Source organism: Mobula birostris, chromosome 11 (genome assembly GCF_030028105.1).
Source record: "Mobula birostris isolate sMobBir1 chromosome 11, sMobBir1.hap1, whole genome shotgun sequence".
NCBI lineage: Eukaryota > Metazoa > Chordata > Chondrichthyes > Myliobatiformes > Myliobatidae > Mobula > Mobula birostris.
Window position 1 is genome coordinate 18,036,226 of NC_092380.1, and position 22,815 is coordinate 18,059,040.

The following is a 22,815-nucleotide window of genomic DNA, read 5'->3' on the forward strand; positions in this document are numbered from 1 at the left end:
GCGTTAAAGGGGAACAACCAAATGGAACCATGACAGTTTTGATGTACGCCTGACAAATAAAGCTAGTCTTTATCTTTAAGAGGCTAATGCTAACTGATGTGAGTGAGATAGTGGCACAGCTAGCTGGTAGTGTTACTGCCCAGGAGCACCAGAATCCGGGTTTAATCCTGGCCTAGAATGCTGTCTGTATGGAGCTTGCATCTTCTTCCTGTGACTACCTGGTGTTTTTTCATAGATAGTTTCCTCCTACACCCCAAAGAGATGTGTGACTAGTAGGTTAATTGGCCAATGTAACTTGTCAGAATCAGAAACAGGTTTAATGTCAACAGCGTATAGAAACATAGAAAACCTACAGCACAATACAGGCCCTTTGGCCCACAAAGCTGTGCCAAACATGTCACTACTTTAGAACTACCTAGGCTTTACCCATAGCCCTTTTTTTTTCTAAGCTCCATGTAGCCATCCAGGAGTCTCTTCAAGGACCCTATTGTTTCTGCCTCCACCACCGCCACTGGGAGCCCATTCCACGCACTCACCACTCTCTGTGTAAAAAATTTACCCCTGACATCTCCTCTGTACCTACTTCAAACACCTTAAAACTATGCCCTCTCGTGCTAGCCATTTCAGCCCTGGGGAAAAGCCTCTGACTATCCACACAATCAATGCCTCTCATTATCTTGTACACCTCGATCAGGTCACCTCTCATTCTCCATCGGTCCAAGGAGAAAAGGTCGAGTTCACTCAACCTATTCTCATAAGGCATGCTCCCCAATCCAGGCAACATCCTTGTAAATCTCCTCTGCGCCCTTTCTATGGTTTCCACGTCCTTCCTGTAGTGAGGCGACCAGAATTGAGCACAGTACTCCAAGTGGGGTCTGACCAGGGTCCTATATAGCTACAACATTACCTCTCGGCTCTTAAACTCAGTCCCACGATTGATGAAAGTCAGTGCACCGAAAGCCTTCTTAACCACAGAGTCAACCTGCGTAGCAGCTTTGAGTGTCCTAAGGACTCGGACCCCAATATGTTGTGACATTTGTTAACTTTGCAGCAGCAGTACAATGCAATACATAGTATGTATATATATAAACTGTAAATTATTGGAAGTATATACTGTATATGTATATTAAATAGTTAAATTAAATAAGAAGTCCAAGAACAGAAATAAAATGTAGTGAGGTAGTGTTCATGCGTTCTATATCCATTCAGAAACCAGATGTCCCTTGTGTGGGAGAGTGGTAGAATCTGTGGGGGGGGGGGGCAGTTAGTGGGAATGTGAGCAAAATCAAAAATGAGATTAATATAGAATTGGTGTTCATGCATTGATCATGATTGTCTCTGACTTGAGGAAGCCATGGACTTAAAATTAGAAGCTACCTTTCAGGAGGGAAGCTACCAAACACTTCTATTTGCAAATATTGGTGTCACTTGGGAACTTTCTTTTGCAGCAAGTAACAGAAGTTTGTGTCCAAGATGCTTTAGATTGTTAGATGTTAACCAGTAGCTGGCTGGTGATGTAGTGATACCAGCACTGGACATCGAGGCGAATGGTCCTGGGTTCCTTGCATGCTTTCCATGCTTACTGGGTTGAGTGTCAAGCTAGCAACTCGGCCTTGTAAAAAAAACAAATACTAAGGAAACAGCAAAAAAAAAATGCTGCCTGATACGCTGCCAAAACCAATGTTAACCAGAGGCAACAAGGAAATTGGGTTCCAAGATGGGGATATGGGTTATGGTCATAGGTAAGGCACAATATCATTAAACACTCATTCCATTCTCCCACATCTGAAAATATGGTAAAATATATTTCAAATCTGGAGCAAAAATGAATCTTTCAACCATGTGTTAGAATAATTAACCAAATTATCCCACCTTTGCTATGTTTATAGATCAAGCTGCAAACTACTTCAGAAAATCATCTATAAATGCGGATCATTTAGCACAAGTGAAGATCTAAAATACCTGAGTGTTTACTCAAGTATTCACTCATTTTAAACCTTTAACACATTACTGTTGTTTTAATGATCAATGGTTCATAGGCTTCTGCACCATTTTCTTGTCTCACAAGCACAGTTCATCCTGCAGTGATTGGGATAACATCATCTTATGATTACAGCTACAAACAATGGAGGCATCCTAAAGTGTCTGAATACTGTGTATTCACTAAACACACCACACTCCACAATGTGATTCAACCGCTGAGTGTAAAAATAGGTATAAAGCCAGGAGACATATTCCCTAGTCCTGGTCAGAGATGTGTGTTCATTTACTTTACAATATGGATGCTTCAGATTGACCGGATCTTACTTTTGGAGCATTCCATAAGTCATACAAGTCACCATCACTACGTACTGTATATTGAAAGTTCAAGTCAAAATCAGAATCAGGTTTATTATCACCGGCATGTGTCATGAAATTTGTTAACTTAGCTGCAGTAGTACAACGTAATACGTAGTATAGAAGAAAAAAAACAAGTGAACCAATTACAGTAAGTGTATATATAGAATAGATTAAAAATAGTGCAAAAACAGAAATATTATATATTAAAAAAGTGAGGTAGTGTTCATGGCTTCAACATTCATTCAGAAATCGGATGGCAGAGAAGAAGCTGTTCCTGAATCGTTGAGTGTGAGCCTTCAGGCTCCTGTACCTCCTCCCTGATGGTAACAATGAGAAGAGGGCACATCCTGGGTGGTGGGGGTCCTTAATGATGGATGCCACCTTCCTGAGGCACTGCTCCTTGAAGATTTACTAAAATGTTACCTGGGTTTCATCACCTAAGTTACAGAGAAAGGTTGAATAAGTTGGGTCTTTATTCTTTGGAACGTAGAAGGTTGGTGAGGGGGACTTGATAGAGGTGTTTAAAATTATGAGGGGGGTAGATAGAGTTGACGTGGATAGGCTTTTTCCATTGAGAGTGGGGGAGATTCAAACAAGAGGACATGAGTTGAGAGTTAAAGGACAAAAGTTTAGGGGTAGCATGAGGGGGAACTTCTTTACTCAGAGAGTGGTAGCTGTGTGGAACGAACTTCCAGCAGAAGTGGTTAAGGCAGGTTCGATGTTGTCGTTTAAAGTTAAATTGGATAGCTATATGGACAGGAAAGGAATGGAGGGTTATGGGCTGAGTTCCGGTCGGTGGGACTAGGTGAGAGTGAGAGTTCGGCATGGACTAGAAGGGCCGAGATGGCCTGTTTCCATGCTATAATTTGTTATATGGTTGTTATACGTCCTGGATACTAAGGAGGCCAGTACCCAAGATGGAGCGGGCTAACTTTATTACTTTCTGCAGCTTCTTTCGGACTTGCACAGTAGCTGCACCCCCACCCCCATACCAAACAGTGATGCAGCCTGTCAGACTGCTCCTCGCAGTACATCTATAGAAGTTTTTGAGTGTTTTCGGTGACAAACCAAATTTCTTCAAACTCCTAATTAAATATTGTTGCTGTCTTGCCTTCTTTATAGCTGCATGGATATGTTGGGATTAAGTTAGATCCTCAGAGATCTTAACACCCAGAAACTTGAAATTGCTCACCCTCTCAAGTTTAGTTGTCATTCAGTCATACACATGAATACAGCCAGATGAAGCAGCGTTGCCCTGGCTCTCCAGGTTGAGGAAGCTACTACCCCTCAATTGTCAGGCTCTTGAGCCAGGGCTGATAACTTCACTTACCCCAACATTGCAATACTCGCACAAACAATGGACTCACTTTCAAGGACTCTTCATCTCATGTTTTGATATTTATTGCTTATTTATTTATTATTATTATTATTTCTTCTTTTTGCACTTGCAGTTTGTTGTCTTCTGCACTCTGGTTGAACGCCCTAGTTGGGTGGTATTTCATTGATTTGGTTATGGTTATTATTCTATAGATTTCTTGAGTATGCCCACAAGAGAATGAATCTCAGTTTGTATATAGTGACATAGATTAGATTAGATTATGAGGACACGCAGTCCTCTTTTATTGTCATTTAGTAATGCATGCATTAAGAAGTGATACAATGTTCCTCCAGAATGATACCACAGAAACACAAGACAAACCAAGACTAAAAAAACTGACAAAACCCACATAATTACAACATAGAGTTACAACAGTGCAAAGCAATACCGTAATTTGATAAAGAACAGACCATGGCACGGTAAAAAAGAATCTCAAAGTCTCTCGGAAGTCTCAACATCTCACACAGACGGTAGAAGGAAGAAAAACTCTCCCTGCCATGAACCTCCAGCGTCGCAAACTTGCCGATGCAGCACCCTGGTAGCACCTGACCACAGCCGACTCTTGAGTCCGTCCGAAAACTTCGAGCCTCCGACCAGCCCTCCGACACCGAGCACTTTGACCCCGGCTCCAGCAACAAGCAATAGGCAAAGCCAAGGATTTGGGGCCTTCTCCTCCAGAGATTCTCGATCGCACAGTAGCAGCGGCAGCGAAGCAGGCATTTCAGAAGTTTCTCCAGATGTTCCTCCGTGCTTCTCACGGCTGTCTCCATCAAATCAGGATTGTGCACGGCATCCTACTTACAAATACAATATCATTTCCGAGTGGCTCCCGCGCTGCGTCGAGCCATCATCTTCTCCTCCCCTCCCCTCCAAAGTACATATATGTACTTTGATAATACATTTACTTTGAACATAGCGCACAACAAGTGCAGCTCCATCGCTATCCAGCAACTCGCCAATGTGGTAGACCTGTCAATGTTCCTGTTTCATTTCCATTACACTGACAGTACACCGGTTACTCCAGCTCTGCTTACCCTAACTGCTGGCAACAACCCTACTCACACCAACCCAATCAGTGGTTAATATCAGAGACTGAATTGCATTCAGATCTATTGCCAATTTATTTAAAAAGAATTAGGGATACTGGGCAGAAAGAATCAGCACAAAAAGGACACTGAACTTGTTCGTCCAGTCTCAGCTGTGACCCCCCCCCACCCACATTCCTCCATTGATTAGTGCTCTCTGCATTTACACACAATAAGGGAAAATCGCCTTAATCCCCAGTAATATGCACAGCATAATCCTCAATATTTCAATTTGTTTAAATCCTGTCTGAAACACACACAATATTCAGAGGTAAATCCAGGGAGCTGGACGTTTTCCAGATCTCGTTAATTCCAAGACCCGTTCTCTCTCACGATTCACACCAGATCTTTGAATGAGCTGGATATGGTTTAGAGATTGCGAGTGGGTGGAGGTGTTGCAAATTTGGTGTTTAAATATTTGGTTAAAGTAGAACAACTCTTGCATCATGTGAGTATGCATTACTAGGACAAGCAAGAGAGCACATAGTATTAGGGGCGATGTGTTAACATGGACTGATGATTGATTACACCGGACAACAAAGATCTTGTTTCCTGAATACTTTTTGTGTATATTACAGAATTTGGGCTGCTGATCATGAAAATCACTCTGACGTCTCCCCATTACGCACTATTTTTTAAAAAATCGTCTATATTTGTTATTTCAATTCATAATTCAAGGCAGAATAAATGATGCTAAGATTAAGAAAGGCAATTTTGTTGATCCACAAATTAAACAGGTCATTAATGGCAGGCAATTCAAAGAACTTCTAGGGAAAATCACATGGAAGGCATTCAAGGACATTGTTGAAAATTTTCTTGGCAACTACAGAGCACCAGACTATATGCAGCTGGTTGACAACATGCTTCAAGCATACAAAACTGTGAAGCAACATGTCACTAAAGATTCATTTTCTGAATTCCCATTTAGACTTCCACCTTGCAAATCTTGGCGCTGTCAGTGACGAGCATGGTGACAGGTTTCACCAGGCCATTGCGGTCATGGAGAAACAGTATCAGGACAACTGGAGTCCATCAATGCTGCCTGATTATCATTGGACACTAAGCGAGAAGCCTTGGACACTGAGTGCAAACAAGAATCATCAACAAAAACGTTTTTAGCTTAGTTGATCTATTGCAAAGTGTTAGCACTGTTATGCAATTAAACGCATTATATTCAATAAGTTAATTTGTTGCTTCTCCAAATTCCTACGTAATACAAGTAGTCTGAAATTATATTTGTGTTCAGCTTCAAGCGGTCAATCATAAACAAAAAAAAAATTATGAGGAAGCAACTCTTACGAAAAAATATGTTGTCCAGTGTTATTGTATAGAAGACAGAGCGAGATTAACTTGTTTTTCTCAGGCTGAATGTAAACACTGCAGTGTCCTAAGGATCACTATCCTTCAACCACATGGTCACTAATGACGTCGAGGAGGAGGAGCAGAACGTAAGGTACCCGAGTTTGCTGACAACACAAAAATATTCCAGAGAGCTTGTTGCAGTGAAGAGATATAATATGAGTGAATTGACAAAGACTTGGCAAGTGAAGCTTCATGCAAGGTAAGTGTGAAGCCATACAATTCAGTAAGAGTATGGGGTGTCTAGAGAGGGGTAGCACCTCCAGTGAAAAGGCTTGTTGTGTCCATTCCAGGGCAGCTCACTTACCTTTGGTCCCCACCGGACACTCAGCTCTTACCTGTGGTTCTAAATAGCTGTTTGCATGCAACGGCGATCACACCTTGATACATCTCTTCGACAGGCGGGCTGAACGAGGTGAGGATAGTCAGTAGGCCTCGTACCCCAGTGAGTTAGGGACGTGCCTGTCCCAGCACGCGAAGTCAGCTCTGGCAGACTGGGTGGGGGAGATCTGACAGCCAAGAAGGTGGTACTGTAATGCTCGGTGGAGAGCGAAGGACACGACAAGGCACAGAAGATATCATGGTCATCTGCTGCAACCAAGGAAGACCCCAGTTTGTGATGCTTGTCTGTTCCACTGGACCTCAACTTCTGAGGTCAAGAGAGTGGAACTGCCTGAGTGCAACGATCCCCCCCTTTAAAAACTCTCTCACACAGATTTCCTGTCACGGCCGGAAACTTCAGACAGCCACCAAACAAAAGGCAGATTATATTGTAAATGTAGAGAGAATGAAAATGAATGCAGTACTGGGGGATCTTTGGTGTATGAATCACAAAAGGTTAACCAGTAGGTCCAGAAAGTAGTTATAAAGATAAATGAAACACTGGCCCTCACTGTAAGAGGGTTAGAGTTTAGAAATAGCTTTTAAACTTACAGAAATTGTTGCAATGCATAAGAGAGAGCCCAGAGTGAGAGCTGGAGTGAGGCAGCCCGTAAAACTGGTCTATGAGAGTTGCAAGGATCTGGTGCAAGTCAGTGTAGTGGAGTAACAGGTGATCTGCTCTTCTACTCACGTCACGATGCAGGAGTGGTTCGGGGAGGGTGTCTATGGCCTGGTGACTGATGAGGGAGGGGGGCAGCAGCTCTTTGTTGTATCAGCTGGAATAAAAGAGACCACAGAAAACTTCCCGATGTTCATTGTGTTCTTTGTTCTTTGTGTTCCTTATTTTACAAATTATATCAGGTGGAAAAAGAACAAGCGCTAACCTCTCATTCATACAGAGAGGGCACTTCCTGCCATGGGATCAGAATCTGCCTGAGGAAGGTGGAGCTGAAAATGTTTTTATGAAATGAGTCTTTCAGGTACTTTTTAATTCTTTAGACTTTAATTTGATATCTAGTATAAAATTATGATCAAGCAGATTCCCCCTTCCTCTTATCCATCTCTATTTGTTGCCTCAATTCACTGCTCCTCTTCTTGTCGATCTCCTTCATCTCCTGGATTTTCTGTAACAGACACACAACAGATGACTGAAGTGTGAAGATTATTATTGCTCAACAAGACATTGCTGATTGATGCACACTGCACTGCCGAATACAATTCCTTTTTGCATAACTACTAGCTGATGACAACCAGGAATGAGTAAGACCACTTTCACAGGAGGATAGAGAGAAAAGAGTGTATGAGTGAGAAAAGGGTACAAATGGAATGAAGAAGAGGGATGGGTCAAAAGGGAATGAAGGGGGATTTACAGGGATTGTGAGAGATGAAGAGCTCCTATAGGCCGGGGATATGGAGATAGGAGATTCTGTAGGGAATAAAAAGGATATGATAGATAGGAGATGACAGGGAAGAGGTGGACTACTGTGAACAAGATGATGGGCAGTGAAGGTACAATCCTTAGGCTCCGCCAAGGGGAAGAGTTAAAAATTCAACAGGATCTACCCAGTGAGTGGGTCCAGTTCTGTTATGATCAGACAGTACATTACTCAGTCCAGCAAGGAAACAAAACTCACACTAGGCTTCTCCACAACTGTATCTATGATTAAGTAGAGTTCAGGTGCAGTAGATGGAAATGTTTGGGATTACTTGTTGCTCTGCAAGTATCTCCCGATAGTACCTGGGAAATTTCTGCGTGAATGATCCCACGGAATTCCTTCCCTCGGCCAAAGGATTCCATTTTCTCCAGGAACTGCCTTCTCTCTTCAATCTCATTACATACTGAACAGGAGGGAAGAGAAAGACAAAATAGTAATGGCCATCCCATCCCATCCCTGACAGCACTTGGCCATCTGCATCGCTTTCTGCTTCACTCTCAGATACTGTACTCACCTATTCCCTGAATTATCCCCTTCTTCATCACTAACTTGGAAAGGACTTTGCCAAACTATTCCATCCTCAGGCACCACCCCTTCCAATCTTCTCTACCCACCCTCACCACCACAACATCCTGACACTTGCTCTCACTCTCAGCCAGCAGTCATCACTCTCCCAACCCAGACCCTCCTGACTATACACTCCCATTCTCTAACAACATCTAGCACACCACCCTGCAGTATATTCTCCTCAACTTCGCCCACTTTTCTTAGTACAAACACCCATTTCTAATGGGCTGTATCACTGTCTGATATGGAAGGGGGTGCTACTGCACAGGACTAAAAGAAGCTACAGAAAGTTGAAAAATTAATCAGCTCCATCATGGGTACTAGTCTCCATAGTATCCAAGACACCTTCAAGGAGTGGTGCCTCAGAAAGGCAGCGTCGATTATTAAGGACCCCCACCACCCAGGACACACCCACTTCTCATTGTATCAGGTAGGAGGTACAGAAGCCTGAAGGCACACACTCAGCAATTCAGGAACAGCTTCCTCTCTGCCATCCAATCCCTAAATGGACATTAAACCCAAGAACTATTTTAAAAAATTATTTCTGTTTTTGCACTATATTTAATTTAACTATTTAGCATACATATAATTCACTTACTATAATTCATTTATATTTTTCTCTATTTATCATGTATTGCATTGTACTGCTGCTCCTAAGTTAAAAAAGTTCACGACACATGACCGTGATATTAAACCCAATTCTGTTTCTGATTCAATAGAGCATCCCTCCCACTTTCACTCCTGGCCACACTGATAAAATGCTCCAGCATGTCAGCAAGATGGGGGCGTGGTGCTTGACTGGACAGCATGGTGGTGCAGCTGTTTCATGGTTACTGTCCAAGATCACAGTGAGGTGCATGAGCTCCTGTGCATACTCTTAATCCTTCCTTCATTCCAGTGATGTGGTGGTAGGTTAACTGGCTGCCGTAAATTGCCCTTAGAGTAGGGAAACGGCTAATGGCTGAAAGGTGAGGGGCATGTGAGAGAAAATAAACTGGAATGGCCTCCCCTGGTGTCACCCTCCTGAAGCTACTCTTCACATCCTGAGCAACAATCTCCAACAACCCAGGAACAGAGACACAAGGGGAGCAGAACCAAATAGGAGCAAATTCGGTGAATATCAGAATCACAACCACTACCAGGAGCAGGTGCTGGATCACGAGCAGGACCACTGCCAGATTCTGGATTAGCATTAAAGGTGTGTGCTGCTAAAGAGGGGTGAGTTGCTGGTGGCAGGAGTACTTACACTCGTCGAACCGGTCAATTTCTGGCTCCTCTTCTTCCTCCTCCTTTGGTCTTCGTTTCTTGTCTGGCATTGGACCATCTTTCCCAGTTGCCATGATATTCTGCAGGCGCTGCTTTTCTTTCTCCAAGTCTCCTGAAGTTAACCATCGCAGCAAATGAGTTAGAGAACGAGCACAAGAAGGAGTGATACGTTTGCAGGTGACTTGGTAACTGGTGGTGTTTTAGTCATAAAGAGGATAGTCATTGGCTGCAGGAAGGTGTTGATCAATTGGTAAGCTGGGCAGGGCGATGACAGATGGGACTCAATCCAGGTAAGTGTGAGTATTATGCTTAGCACATACCCACTGAATGGTAGGGCTGAAGGGAGCATTGAAGAACAGAGGGGCATTAGCGTACAAGTCCAAGGATTCCTGAAGTTAGCAGGATAGGTAAATAAAGTGGTGAAGAAGACATACAGGACACTTGCCTTCATTGGCTGAGTGACAGAATGTAAGAACATGGAGTAATAGTACAACTTCATTAGATATTGGTTAGGCCACAGTGGTGTATGTGAACAATTCTGGTTCTACTATTATATAAAAAATAGTTGTATGACTAAGGATATGACTGAACTGGAGAGGACCCAGAATATTGATGGTATGGAGTATTTCAGTAATCAAGCAGTGTTTGTCTTCCTTGGAGCAGAGGCGACTGAGGGACCTGGTAAAGGTATACAAAATTATGAGGGGCATAAACAGATAGCAGGAAATCCTTCTCCATAGCAGAAGTGTCTAAAACTAAAGGACCAAGGTTGATGGAAACAGGCAAGAGGTTTAGAGAAGACCTAAGGAAAAGGTTTTCTCCCAGAGGATGGCTGGAATTTGGAACGCACTGCCTGGGTGGATGGGGGAGGCAGAGACTCTCACAACATTTCAGAAGTACTGTACCTAGACGTGTACTTGAATCACCAAGATATAGAAGGCTATGAACCAAGTGCTAGTAAATGGAATTAGTGCAAGTGGAAACTTGAAGTTTGACATGAACCTGTGGGGACGGTCAAGCAGAGATAGTTAGAATGAGTAGAACAGCAGGAGACAAAGTTAGTAAATCAGAAAGACTAAAATGTATGAGACTGATGGCAGCGTGAAAGGAGCACTGACTTATGGACAAGAGTCAGAATGTCAAAGACAGGAACATCAAAGGAGGAATCAAAAGGGGAGTGAGAGACTGTGTCAGAGGCACAGAGAATCAGAGACATGGATAACGGGAGACAGAGTTAATGGAAGACACAGGCAATGACAGACATGGATTATACCAGAGAGTGTGAATGCAAGAAGAATATCACAGTGTGGTGGACTGATGTGTTCAGACAAGCATATCAGAGAATGACAGATAGAGACAGAGGCAGGCTCAGCCAAAGGCAATGCATGAGAGATAGGGCAACAAGGCAAGAGTGACACAGGGTGAGTAGAGGGCATGGTACAAGAAAATGAGATTCAGAACTACAGAATCAGAAACAGGGCTCGTAGTAGCATGTGTTGAGAGTGAGAAACAGAGCCTGAAGTCAGATATGGTGGTGGGCATTCGTGGATGGAAAAAGGCAATTGTGAGAGAGTACAGCAGGAATGTTAAACATTTAAGTATTGCAACATGGAAAGAGATACAGACCATTTAGCTCCTGGTTATTTCTGTCACTTGTACAATCTGTGATCTAACTTCACAGTTCTCCTTTCCCATATCTTTAGTTATCAAAATGTTACTACTTTCTGAAACAGTATTCACAGGTTCAATAAGCACTGGTTGCCTTTTCCAACAACACAAACAAGCAAGTCTGAGAAACTAATAATGGAAAACAAAGAGGCGGTAGATGAATTAAACAGGAATTTTGCACGCCGTGACTGATGTTAGCAGACACAACTAACATCTCAGAAAAAGTTGTAAAACAGGAATTGCAGGGGAAGGAAGAATTTAGGAAAAACAGAATCACCAGGGAAGGAGTACTGAGCAAGTTGTTGCTGTCACTGTTCCTGATGGACTTCATCGTACGGTCTTAATAAAAATGGCTAGGTGATGTAAATCAACTAACAGCAGGTGCTGGAAGGACCCAGCAGGTTGGGCAGCATCTGTAGGGAAAGAAAGAGTCTTTACGTTTCAGGTTAACAACCTTCAGAACAGGTGAAGAATAAGGAATGATCTCAGTGAGAACATACACAACCCTCAAGTGACTTGACAAGGGTGGACGTTGAGAGGATGGTCTCTTCTCGGAAAATCTGGTTAGAGACCAGTGTTTAAAAATAAGGGGTCATTCTTTTTAAGACAGATGAGATTATATTAATCCCTTTAGAGGCTTGTGACCCCTCAGATTTTTTCTCTCAAAGAGGAGTGGCAGCAGATTCTTTGAATTAAAAAATTCCCATGGCAGAGGTGGGTAGATTCTTGATCTGCAAGGGGGTGAAAGTTTACCAGAGTAGATGGGAATGTGGAATTCAGGTTACATGGTTTTACTGGATGATAGAAACAGCTAGAAGGTGAGCTACCCACTCCTGCTCCTAATTCTTTTGTGCGTATGTACACTGATCCTGAACAGAAGAAATATGACAGATCCATTCATTAATAATGTCGTGAGAGTGTTATCAAATGGCATTTACTACAACCTGCTCACCCGTGGCCAGGTTGGGCTTCACCAGGCCAGCCTTGCTCCAGATCTCTTTGTAGTCTTGTTTGAAATCTACATCCCACAGCTGAAATTTCAGAAATAAAATGAGCTGAGCGACTTCTTTTGACATCACAGCAACATTGGACCAAGTGTAGCTGTAGGAACCCTGGTAAACTGATGTCATTTGACATCAAGGTGCTTCCCTTCCTCCACCATCAATGATGCCCTCAACTGCATCTCTTCCATTCTGTGCATGTCTACCCTCGGGCAATCTTCCCACCACCCCACCACCCCACCAGGGATAGAGTTCTTCTTGTCCTCAACTACCACCCCACCAGCCCCCACGTCCAGCACAAAATTCTCAGTAACTTTGGCCATCTCAACTGGATCCCACATTACCATTCAGGGCCCCAAGCAATCCTTCCAAGTGAGGTGACACTTCACCTGCGAGTCTGTTGGGGTCATCTACTTTACTGTATCCGGTGCAGCCTCCTGTATATCAGTGAGGCCCAACAAAGATTGGGAGACCACTTCATGGGAATTTAAAGGAACACTCACCTGGATTCACCTTTCACTTACAGTCATCGGGTCATAGAGAAGTACAGCATAAAACAAGCACTTTAGTCTATCTAGTCCATGCCAAGCTATATAAACTGTCTAGTCCCATCAACCTACATCGAGATCATAGCCCTCCATACACCTACCATCCGCGTACCCAACCAAACTTCTCTTAAACGTTGAAATCGAGCTCGCACTCACCACTTGTGCTGGCAGCTCACTTCACATTCTCACGACCCTCTGAGTGAAGAGGTTTCTCCTCACGTTCTCCTTAAACTTTTCACCTTTCACCCTTAACCCATGACCTCCAGTTGTAGTCCCACCCAATTTCAAAGGAAAAAGCTTGCTTGCATTTACCCTATCTATACTCCTTATAATTTTATATACTTCTATCAAACCTCCCTTCAATCTTCTACATTCCAAGGAATAACCTAACCTGCTCAATCTTTCCTTATAACTCAGGTCCTCCAATCCCAGCAACATCCTTATAAATTTTCTCCGTATTCTTTCAACCTTATTTACACCTTTCCTGTACGTAGGTTACCAAAACTGCAAACAATACCCTGAATTAGGCCTAATAAGAAACTAGTCAGCTTGTACTCTTTCCCCTCCCCACCACCCCCCAACCTTCTTATTGTGACTTGATCCTCCTTCCTTTCCAGTCCTGATGAAGGTCTTGGCCCGAAATGTTGACTGTTTATTCCTTTCCATAGATGCTGCCTGACCTGCTGAGCTCCTCCAGCATTTTGTGCTTGCTGCTCTGGATTTCCAGCATCTGCAGAATGTCTATTGTCTTTGAAAATTTAAAGGAGATATGCGGGGCAAGTTTTTTTTACAAAGGAAGTGGTGGGTTCCTGTAAAGCACTGACAGGTGTGGTGCGAGTGGCATTTAAGAGGCTTTTAGATAGGCATTTAAAAATGCAGGCAATAGAGGGATCTGGATCACGTACAGGCAGAAGGGATTGTTGGCACAGACACTGTGGGTCTAAGGCCTGTTTCTATGCTGTACTGATCCATGTTCTATGATTGAACTTTAGGATCAAATTATCATGTTGCAAAGCATAGACCAATATATTCTTGTTAAAATGTGGTTCCCAGAACTACCAACAGTGCTTCAACTGTGATCACAGCTTCAGCGAAACCTCCTCTTCTTTGGGCTTCCAACTTTTCACTATTCAGAGTATCCTTCACTTTAGATCCAAAGATGTTGACTGCATTGGAGCCCATTTGCACAATTTTAAATAAATGCCTAAACCTGGAATAACAGTAGACTTCAAATGTCCAAGTTTGCTAACTTGCAGTTATTTAGAATTGCTTTAGAATTTAAATAACTAAATTCTTACTGATGTCTCTCCTTTTAGGATTCCTGCAAATAAATTATTTCACAACAAACTTGGATGTTTAGCAAGTTGTTGCTAATGCTATTACATTCAGTACAGTATATCTGATCACCTACTTGTTGGTCGAGGCCTAAATTTTTCCCGTTGGTATGCGTCACCGGCACGGCAACTTTCTGCAGGACGTAGTTGTGGTTTGGAGAAGAGGTTGGCTCGGAGAGACGGAGCTGGTGGCAGTGGAGTGGTCTCTGGCACCCGGCTGGATGTGGGATTACAATTCACTGGTAAGGAATCACCCTCTGGAAAAAGGAAAACAATAAACACAACTGATGAGACCACTTGGCCCATCATTCCTAAAATGGCCCTAATGAGATTAATATCATTGACCAATTAAAATTATATACTAAAGCCCAGATCACTATGTCCTTTAAAAAGAGTCTTGCTCCTAATTCTGACTGCTGGGGGGCATTCCAATGTACCTTTCTTTCCTGTCTGAAAAACAAACCTTAAACCAAAGTGATCACTGCCTATAGTGGCTACTTTAAAAACAAACTAAAACCGCTCAGAGACTAAGCACTGGGGGGAGGGGCTGACACTGTATTATGTGCTCCAAAAATGACCAATTTCTAAGTCGAAGAAAGTACGTTCGATCCTATATTAAGAAAACAGCAAAAGCAAATGATCTTGTAATGACAAAACTAATATATAACAAAATAAATGGTCTAAGCATATTTAAACATACTTGAGAGTTAGCAAATTTAAATGTACTAAGCCAAGAGTTTTTAAATGTATTTAAACAATATGTGGTTAACAAACAAAATTATTCCCTGACTTACTCCCTACTCTAACCAGACTAAAAACTGATCAAAGACAAAGCATGAGTACATAATTATAGTCCTCACCTCTACCATACCTCAACCCACGTGACAAATTACCCATAATAAACATGTAACACAAAATACAACACAGGCAGACAGAATTTAGTTACATGGGTCCTACACTGCTCCGGTAATAAAATGGATTCAATTTGCACCTGAGGACATAGAGGACTGAAGAGGGAGGAACTTGGAACAACACACAAAATGCTGGAGGAGCTCAGTGTGTCAGGCAGGCAGCAGGGAATGGACAGTCAACACTCTCCGTTGATATCCTTCACCTGGACTAAAAATAGAGGGCAGACTGTCAGTATAAAGTGATCTGGAGCTGTCTTCAGGTTGGAGATTTCATTTATCTTTCCATTTTTCTGAAGTACTCAAACCTGCTGACATTAGGGCCATTTGACCCTTTAGTTTTGGTTTGCCTGGAGTTGGAGCTGGCTGCTTGCCCAGCCTCCTACTCTCCGCTTCCCAATCAGACTGATCCTGTACGGTGCAGATCTACATGGAATCTTCTCCCAGCATGAGTACCTACCTCTGATATCTACTCCAGTATTTTGTGCTGCTGGTTAAGCTGGTACCCTAATTCAGTGCAGCCTACCCTGGTCATGGGTTGAATGTGTTATCCTTACGTAGGAAATTCTGAACAAATGCTGTAATCTCTGATAAATTCATGCAACCTTTAGGTCTAAACACAGAACCAGTTAAAGGCAGAACCCTGCCTTGCCTGAAGAAGGCAAAGTGAAGAACAAGACAGCTTTTCCACTTTGTACATTGAGTCAGTATCAAACATTTCTAGAGGCAGAGTTTAATAAAGAATAAATCTACCCTGTTCCACCAATCACTGTCAATCATAATTTGGAAGCAGAGCCAAAATTACTGCACGATGTAACCCTAACCCATAAAAAAAATTCCCAGGACAGGCGCCACGAGAATTTATTGACTACAAAACTGAGAGTGGAAAATGTGTGTGAATGCACTCACCCTGGAGCCTTCTGTTTAGCTGCCTCTGCTGGAACAGATTCAGTTTGGATTCCTGCATCATCACTGCATCAAGACAGATGAGGAGAGTCAGAAATCCTGCAACAGCAATAGAAGGGGTACAAAGTATGTCTGTGGGGAGCTGGCCTGTTTCGTTACGTTGTTCTCTTTTTCTGCGGCTGTGCATCCACCCATTGAACATTTGTATGCCTGCATCCTCAGAATCACGTTTAGTATCACTGACTTAAGATCATGTGAAATTTGTTGTTTTGCAGCAGCAGTACAGTGCAAACACCTAAAATTATGTTACACAAATAGTGCAGAAGAAAGTTTGATGTTCTACGTTCTAGAAAAGGGATAATGAGGTAGTGTTCATGGACCATCTAGAAACCTGAGGACAGAGGGGAAGTTGTTGTTTTTGAGTTGTTGAGTGTGTGCCTTCAGGCTCCTGTACCTCCTGTCTGATGGTAGTAGCAAGAAGCGGGCATGTCCCAGATGGTGAGGGATGCCACCTTACACCTATGGACATCTGTCAGAGTCTAAGGTGACATACCAAATCTTTTCAAACTGGCATGCCTACTTCATGACTGCAACAATTTGTTGGGCCCAGGACGGATCCTCGAGGATGTACAGGAAATCTTCTCAATATTCATACATGTCCTTCTCTCTCTGTTACCCTGATTTTGAATCACTCTTTCTGTGCGTGTGTACTGTAAAAGTAAAACCAAAACAACTTTATATTCATTTTCGTTTCAAGAGTGTCTGTGTTTGATGCCATGGCCCTATTCTGTGAATATAATTTGGTAACATTTTTGACTTAACTGCTCCAAGCTTTCCTCACCCTTTTTTATACAGGATGGAAACAGGCCATTCTGCCCAGCACATCTGTGCTGACCAGTGGGCACCCATCTGTATTAAGCCCATCTTCCAGTGCTTTGTCAGTATTCTTTCATGCCCAGGCAATTCAAGTGCTTGTCTGAACACTTGGCAGTGCGGCCAGTCACCCTCCTTTCACCACTCTCTCAGGCAGTGTCGTCCAGGTACTCACCACCCTCTGGGTGAAAAAGAACCCCCCCCCCCCACCGCCTCAGATTACCTCTAATCTGCTACTACTTCCTCTAAATCTACGTCCTCTAGATTTATCCACCACTGATATGGGGAAAGGTTTCCTATAGTCCACTCTATCTATATCCCTCATAATTTTATAGAATTCAATTCTGTTCCTTCTTCTCTTCCGCTCCTGCAATGAAAGTATCTAGCCTCTCCAACCTCTCGTTATAACTCCATCCCAGTGAATCTCCTCTGCACTGTCTCTACCACAATCACTTCCTTCATACGTCGTGGTGACCAGAATTCCACACAGTATCCCAGCTAAGGACTGACCAGTGGAACATAACCTCCCTCCTGGCTCTGTATTCAATGCCCTGACTAATGAAAGTTAGTATCCCATAAGCCTTCTTAACAATGTGCACTGCCTCCTTCAAGGATTTTTTGGACTTTACACCAACGCTCCCCTGTTCCCCAAGACCCTGCAAACTATGTTCCAACTTTGTATGTCCTAATTTCATTAGTACTTCTAAAACTCCATCTGCCATTTCTCAGCCCATTTCACCAACACATCAATAACACTTTGTAACCTAGGACTACCCACCACTCTGTCAATGACTCCACCAATTCTAATAAGGAAAGAGGTGGTGGTGTGTTCTTTCTGGTTAATCCTCGCTGGTGCACGGACGTTGGGATTATGTCAACTTCTTGTTCCCCTGACCTAGAACAACTAACGATTAAATGTAGACACTTCTACTTGCTTGGAAGTTTTCATCCGTGACCCTGACTGCAGTTTACATACCACCAGTGGCTGATTATAAGCAAGCACTCGTGAAACTGCACGATCCTGTCTGTAAACAAGAAAAGGCCCATCCCGACGCATTTCAAATTGTAGTCACCAACTTTAACCAGGCTTGTTTGAAGAAAATCCTGCCCATTTATCACCAGCACATAACCTGTTGCATCAGAGGTCCCAACACACTAAACCACTACTAAATTATGATAAGGAATGCCTATCATTCCTTCCCAAAACCGCATTTTGGCAAGTTGGATCATTTGGCTGTACTCCCACCTGTATACAGTCAGAGCCGAAACAGCAAAGCTCAAGAGATCAAGACGACTAAGAAATGTTTGCAGAAGGCTGAGGAACAGTTACAAGATTGCCTTGAGTCAGTGGACTGGGCCATGTTCAAGAACTCATCTGAAGACACTAATGATTACACCAGGGTGGTTACAGACTTTATTAAAACAACTATGGATGAGTGTGTCCTCACAAAATCGTTCAGGGGCCCTGGATGAACAATGAAATCCGGAACCTGCTGAGAGCCAGGTCAGAGGCATTCAAGCCTGGAGATCAAGAACACCAGAAGAGGTGCAGGTATGATCTCTGGAAAGCCATCTCTTGGGCGAAGTGGAGATTCTGGACTAGACTGGAATCAGCGAGGCTGCTCGACAGCTGTGACAGGGTTTGAATGCCATAAACTCCTACAAAGTTAAATCTTGTGACATAGGGGACAGCAGAGCTTCAGTTCCAGATGAGCTCAATGCCTTGTATTCTCGCTTTGACCACCAGAACAGGGAGGGACCATCACGCATCCCCATGTCTCCCGATGATTCTTTGTCTCAGATCTGAAGATGACATGTGGTCTGCCTTTAAGAGAGTGAATCCCAGGAAAACATCCAGTCCGGATGGAGTACCTGGCCAAGTGCTGAAGACTTGTTCTGACCAACTGTTTGGTATTCATGGATATCTTCAACCTCTCACTCCGGCAGTGTGTAGGACCATTTGCTTCAAGTAAGCTTCAATCGTACCAGTATCCAGGAAGAGTGTGATAACCTGCCTAAATGACTATCACCCAGTGGCACTCACATCCACAGTGATGAAGTGTTTTGAGAGGCTGGTGTTGAAGCTTATCAGCTCCTATCTGAATGGCGACTTGGATCTGCTCCAACAGGTCTACAGCAGATGCTCTCTCGATGGCTCTTCACACAGCCCTGGAACATCAGGACAGCAAAGATGCACACATCAGGATGCTCTTTATTGATTATAACTTGGCATTTAAGACCATCATCCCCTCAAAACTGATCAGTGAACTGATCAATTTCCTCACTTGTAGATGCCAGTCAGTTCAGATTGGCAAAAACATCTCCTCCACAATCTCCATCAGCACAGAAAGACCGTAGGGATGTGTGCTGAGCCCCCTGCTCTACTCACTTTACACCTGTGACTGTGTGGCTAAGTACAGCTCCAACACCACATACAAATTTGCTGACGATGCCTCAGTTGTGGACTGTATCAAAGGGAGTGGTGAATCTGCATATAGGAGGGGGATTTAAAACTTGGCTGAATGGTGCAATAACAACCTCTCACTCAATGTCAATAAGATCAAAGAACCGAGTGTAGACTTCAGGTGACAGAATCCAGAGGTCCATGAGCCAGTAATTATCAGAGGATCAGAGGTGGAGAGGGTCAGTAACTTTAAATTCCTGGGTGTCACTAACTCAGAGGATCTGTCCTGGACCTATCATATAAATATTATTGTGAAGAAAGCACAACAGCACCTCGACTTCCTCAGAAGTCTGCAGAGGTTCAGCATGTCATCGAAAACGTTCTACAGATGTGTGGCGGAAAGTATGCTGACTGGCTGCCTTATGCCCTGGAATCACCAATGCCTTTGAGGGAAAAATTCTACAAAAGGTAGTGGATTCAGCCCAGTACATCACAGGTAAAACCCTCCCAACCAATGAGCATATCCACATGAAACATTGCCGTAGAAAAGCAGCATCCATCATCGAAGCTCCTCATCACCCAAGCCATGCTCTTTTCTCACTGCTGCCATCAGGACTTGCACTACCACGTTCAAGAACAGTGACTACCCCTCAACCATCAGGCTCTCGAACAAAAGGGGATAACCGTACTCATTTAAGGACTCTGCTATATTGTTAATTCATGCTTGTTATTTACTGCTATTACTTATATCTGCATTTACACAGTTTGTTTACAGTTACTGTTCTACAGATTTGCTAAGTATGCCAACAGAATCTCAGGGTTGTATGTGGTGACATGTATGTACTCTGATAATAAATTTTACTTTGAATTTTGACATCTGTGAACTAGTAGTCAGCACTATGCTTTACACTATCGGTGACCCGGGATCATTTCCCGCCGCTGTCTGTAAGAGGTTTGTATATTCTCCCTGTGACCGCGTGGGTTTCCTTCGGGTGCTCCGGTTTCCTCCCACAGTCCAAAGGCGAACCGGTTGGTAGATTAATTGGTCGTTGTAAACTGTCCCGTGATTAGGTGTAAATCGGGAGTTGCTAGGCGGCATGGCTTCAAGGGCCTATTTCACACTGAATCTCAAAAAAAACTTACTAAGTTTGCCTCCTGCATCCACATCCAAACCACTCATGTGCATTAATAACAAAATGGGTTGCAGCACCAGTCCCTGTAAGACACCACGAGTCACTGGCATCCAATCACAAAAACAACCTTCTACTACCACCCTCTGTCTGCTATTGTCCGGCCTGTTTTGGTTCCAACTTGTTCTGGATCCCCTGGGCCCTAACTTATCAGACGAATCACCCACATGACACCTTGTCAAAGGCTTTCAAGTTCCCTCTCCACCACATTACCTTTCACGACACATGCCGTTGATAAATACCTGACCCTGATTCTGAAAAATTCAGTCAGATTGGCCAGACGGGATATATCCTTGACAAAGCCGCTGATTAGTCCCGGTCTTTCTCGGCATTTTCCCTGCTCTTTTTTGAAAAGCAGAACTACATTTGTCATCTTCCAGTTAACAGTTCCTACCTACTACCATCGTGTTATTGAGCTTACCTGAAAAACTCCAAGTCTGCCTATATTTTGCTTAACTTGCAAAAATGTTATGTTTAGTTTTGTTTATTTTGTCAGGCAAGTTGTGTATAATTTATGTTAAATTAGGCTTATGTACTTCATATTTGTCACGTCTGTAATGTACTGTACTGCTGCTGCGAAAAGCAATTTTTTTGTGGCATTTATACCTTGGCTATGTGTGGCCATGATAATGAACTTGAACTAGGCTTGCCTGCAAGTCGATTCTCCCAGTCTGCCTTTATCAAGTCCTGTCATTTTAATGAAATTGGCCTTTTCCAGTTTGAGACCTTTTTTCCTGGTTTTCTCCATAACCAGATCGCACGGTGGCGTAGGGGTTAGCACAACGCTTTACAGTACCAGTGGCCCAGGTTCAATTCACGCTGTGGCTTGTCAGGAGTTTGTACGCTCTCCCCGTGACCTCTGGCTTCCTCACACAGTCCAAAGACGTACCGGTTGGTAGGTTAATTGCTCACTGTAAATTGTCCCGTGATTAAGCTAGGATTAAATCAGGTGATTGTTGGACCACATTGCTCGTAGGGCCAGAAAGGCCTATTCCATGCTGTATCTCAATAAATAAATAAAGTTATAGTCATGGTCTCCAAAAGATTCTCCATTTACACTTCCTCTACTTGACTAGTTACATTCTCCAAGATCAGGTCTGGTCATGCTCCCTCACTCATATGTTCACTTCTGTTTATCTCCTATTTCCCTTTCTCCACTTGACAACATATAACTAGAGGTGACAGTGTAATCAATACTGTTAATGGAAGGAAAAATCTGCCAAAGGAAGGTGAAAAATGAAGTGGATTGATTATCGTGCGAGGCCATGTGAAACCTTTGGATTCAAAACAGTATGAACAGCTGACTTCTTGGTGGTGACATGCGAGGAGCTGTCGATGAGCAAAGAGGGGTTTAAGAATCACTGAGATTTAAGAGGCAGGTACAAAAAAGTTGATAAAGCTAATTGAGGGGTGGTACTTCACTAAAATCAGATAAAGGGCAAATGTGATTACTGCTTTCAGTTCTGAACACCATACTTTAGGATGGATTTACTGGCCTTGGAATGGCTGGAGTACAGATTCACCAGGATAATACAAGGATTAAAAGAATTACGAGGTTGCTCTGTGAGCCATATTTATATTCCACTGAATGTTTTGATTTCTTTTTGCACTATTTACCGTATTTATTTATTTATTGAAATCATAGTAATTTTATGTCACTAGACCACACTGCTGCTGCAAAACAACAAACTTAACTCAGTGATTCGGAGGAATAAGAGGTATTCTAGTCCGGGAGTCCATAATAAAAAAAAGGCGTGACAAGTTGAGATGATGTCGTAAATCACTATGGTAAACTAGGAATTGTTTCTGCTAATTAAAAGCTGTCGACATTAGCTGAGAACATCAGTGCTGGTAAAATGAACTGCACCCGGCTCCGGCTCCGGCTCCGTCTGCTTTTGCTTTCCTCTGCATGTGCTGCCATCTATCTGCCTAAAGCTGTTTGATTGCAGCCCTCACCCCAGGCCCCGTCCTTCCCCACCCTCCTCACCCCTCAGCGCGTCCACGGTCTCCTTGCTGTAAGAGGCTTTGGCGCAGTTCCAGAACCCACTGCCCGGTTGCACTTTCTCCGGTCCCTGCTGACCAGACATTTCGCCCGACGTTCGGCGCCGTCCCTCGGGCTCAGCCCGCACCCGCCTGAGGCGCTAGGCCTGTTGCTACGGAAACGCAACGCC

At 43.3% G+C, this 22,815-nt stretch overlaps 1 protein-coding gene across 2 annotated transcripts; it reads right to left on the reverse strand.

The window, feature by feature from the left end:
• Window positions 1-7,542: 7,542 nt before the first annotated feature.
• Window positions 7,543-22,810, reverse strand: c11h22orf23 (chromosome 11 C22orf23 homolog). Of its 2 annotated transcripts, none has more exons than XM_072273023.1 (6): window positions 22,632-22,810; window positions 16,181-16,243; window positions 14,441-14,620; window positions 9,793-9,924; window positions 8,282-8,382; window positions 7,543-7,667 (listed from the first exon to the last, which is right to left on the reverse strand). In XM_072273023.1, the coding sequence occupies exons 1-6, from the start codon at window positions 22,729-22,731 to the stop codon at window positions 7,575-7,577; spliced, it is 669 nt and encodes a 222-aa protein (XP_072129124.1). In that variant the 5' UTR covers window positions 22,732-22,810; the 3' UTR covers window positions 7,543-7,574. The 2 variants fall into 2 exon arrangements, with proteins under 2 accessions (XP_072129124.1, XP_072129123.1); XM_072273022.1 differs by having other exon boundaries at window positions 16,181-16,276.
• Between the last annotated feature and the right edge of the window lie 5 nt (window positions 22,811-22,815).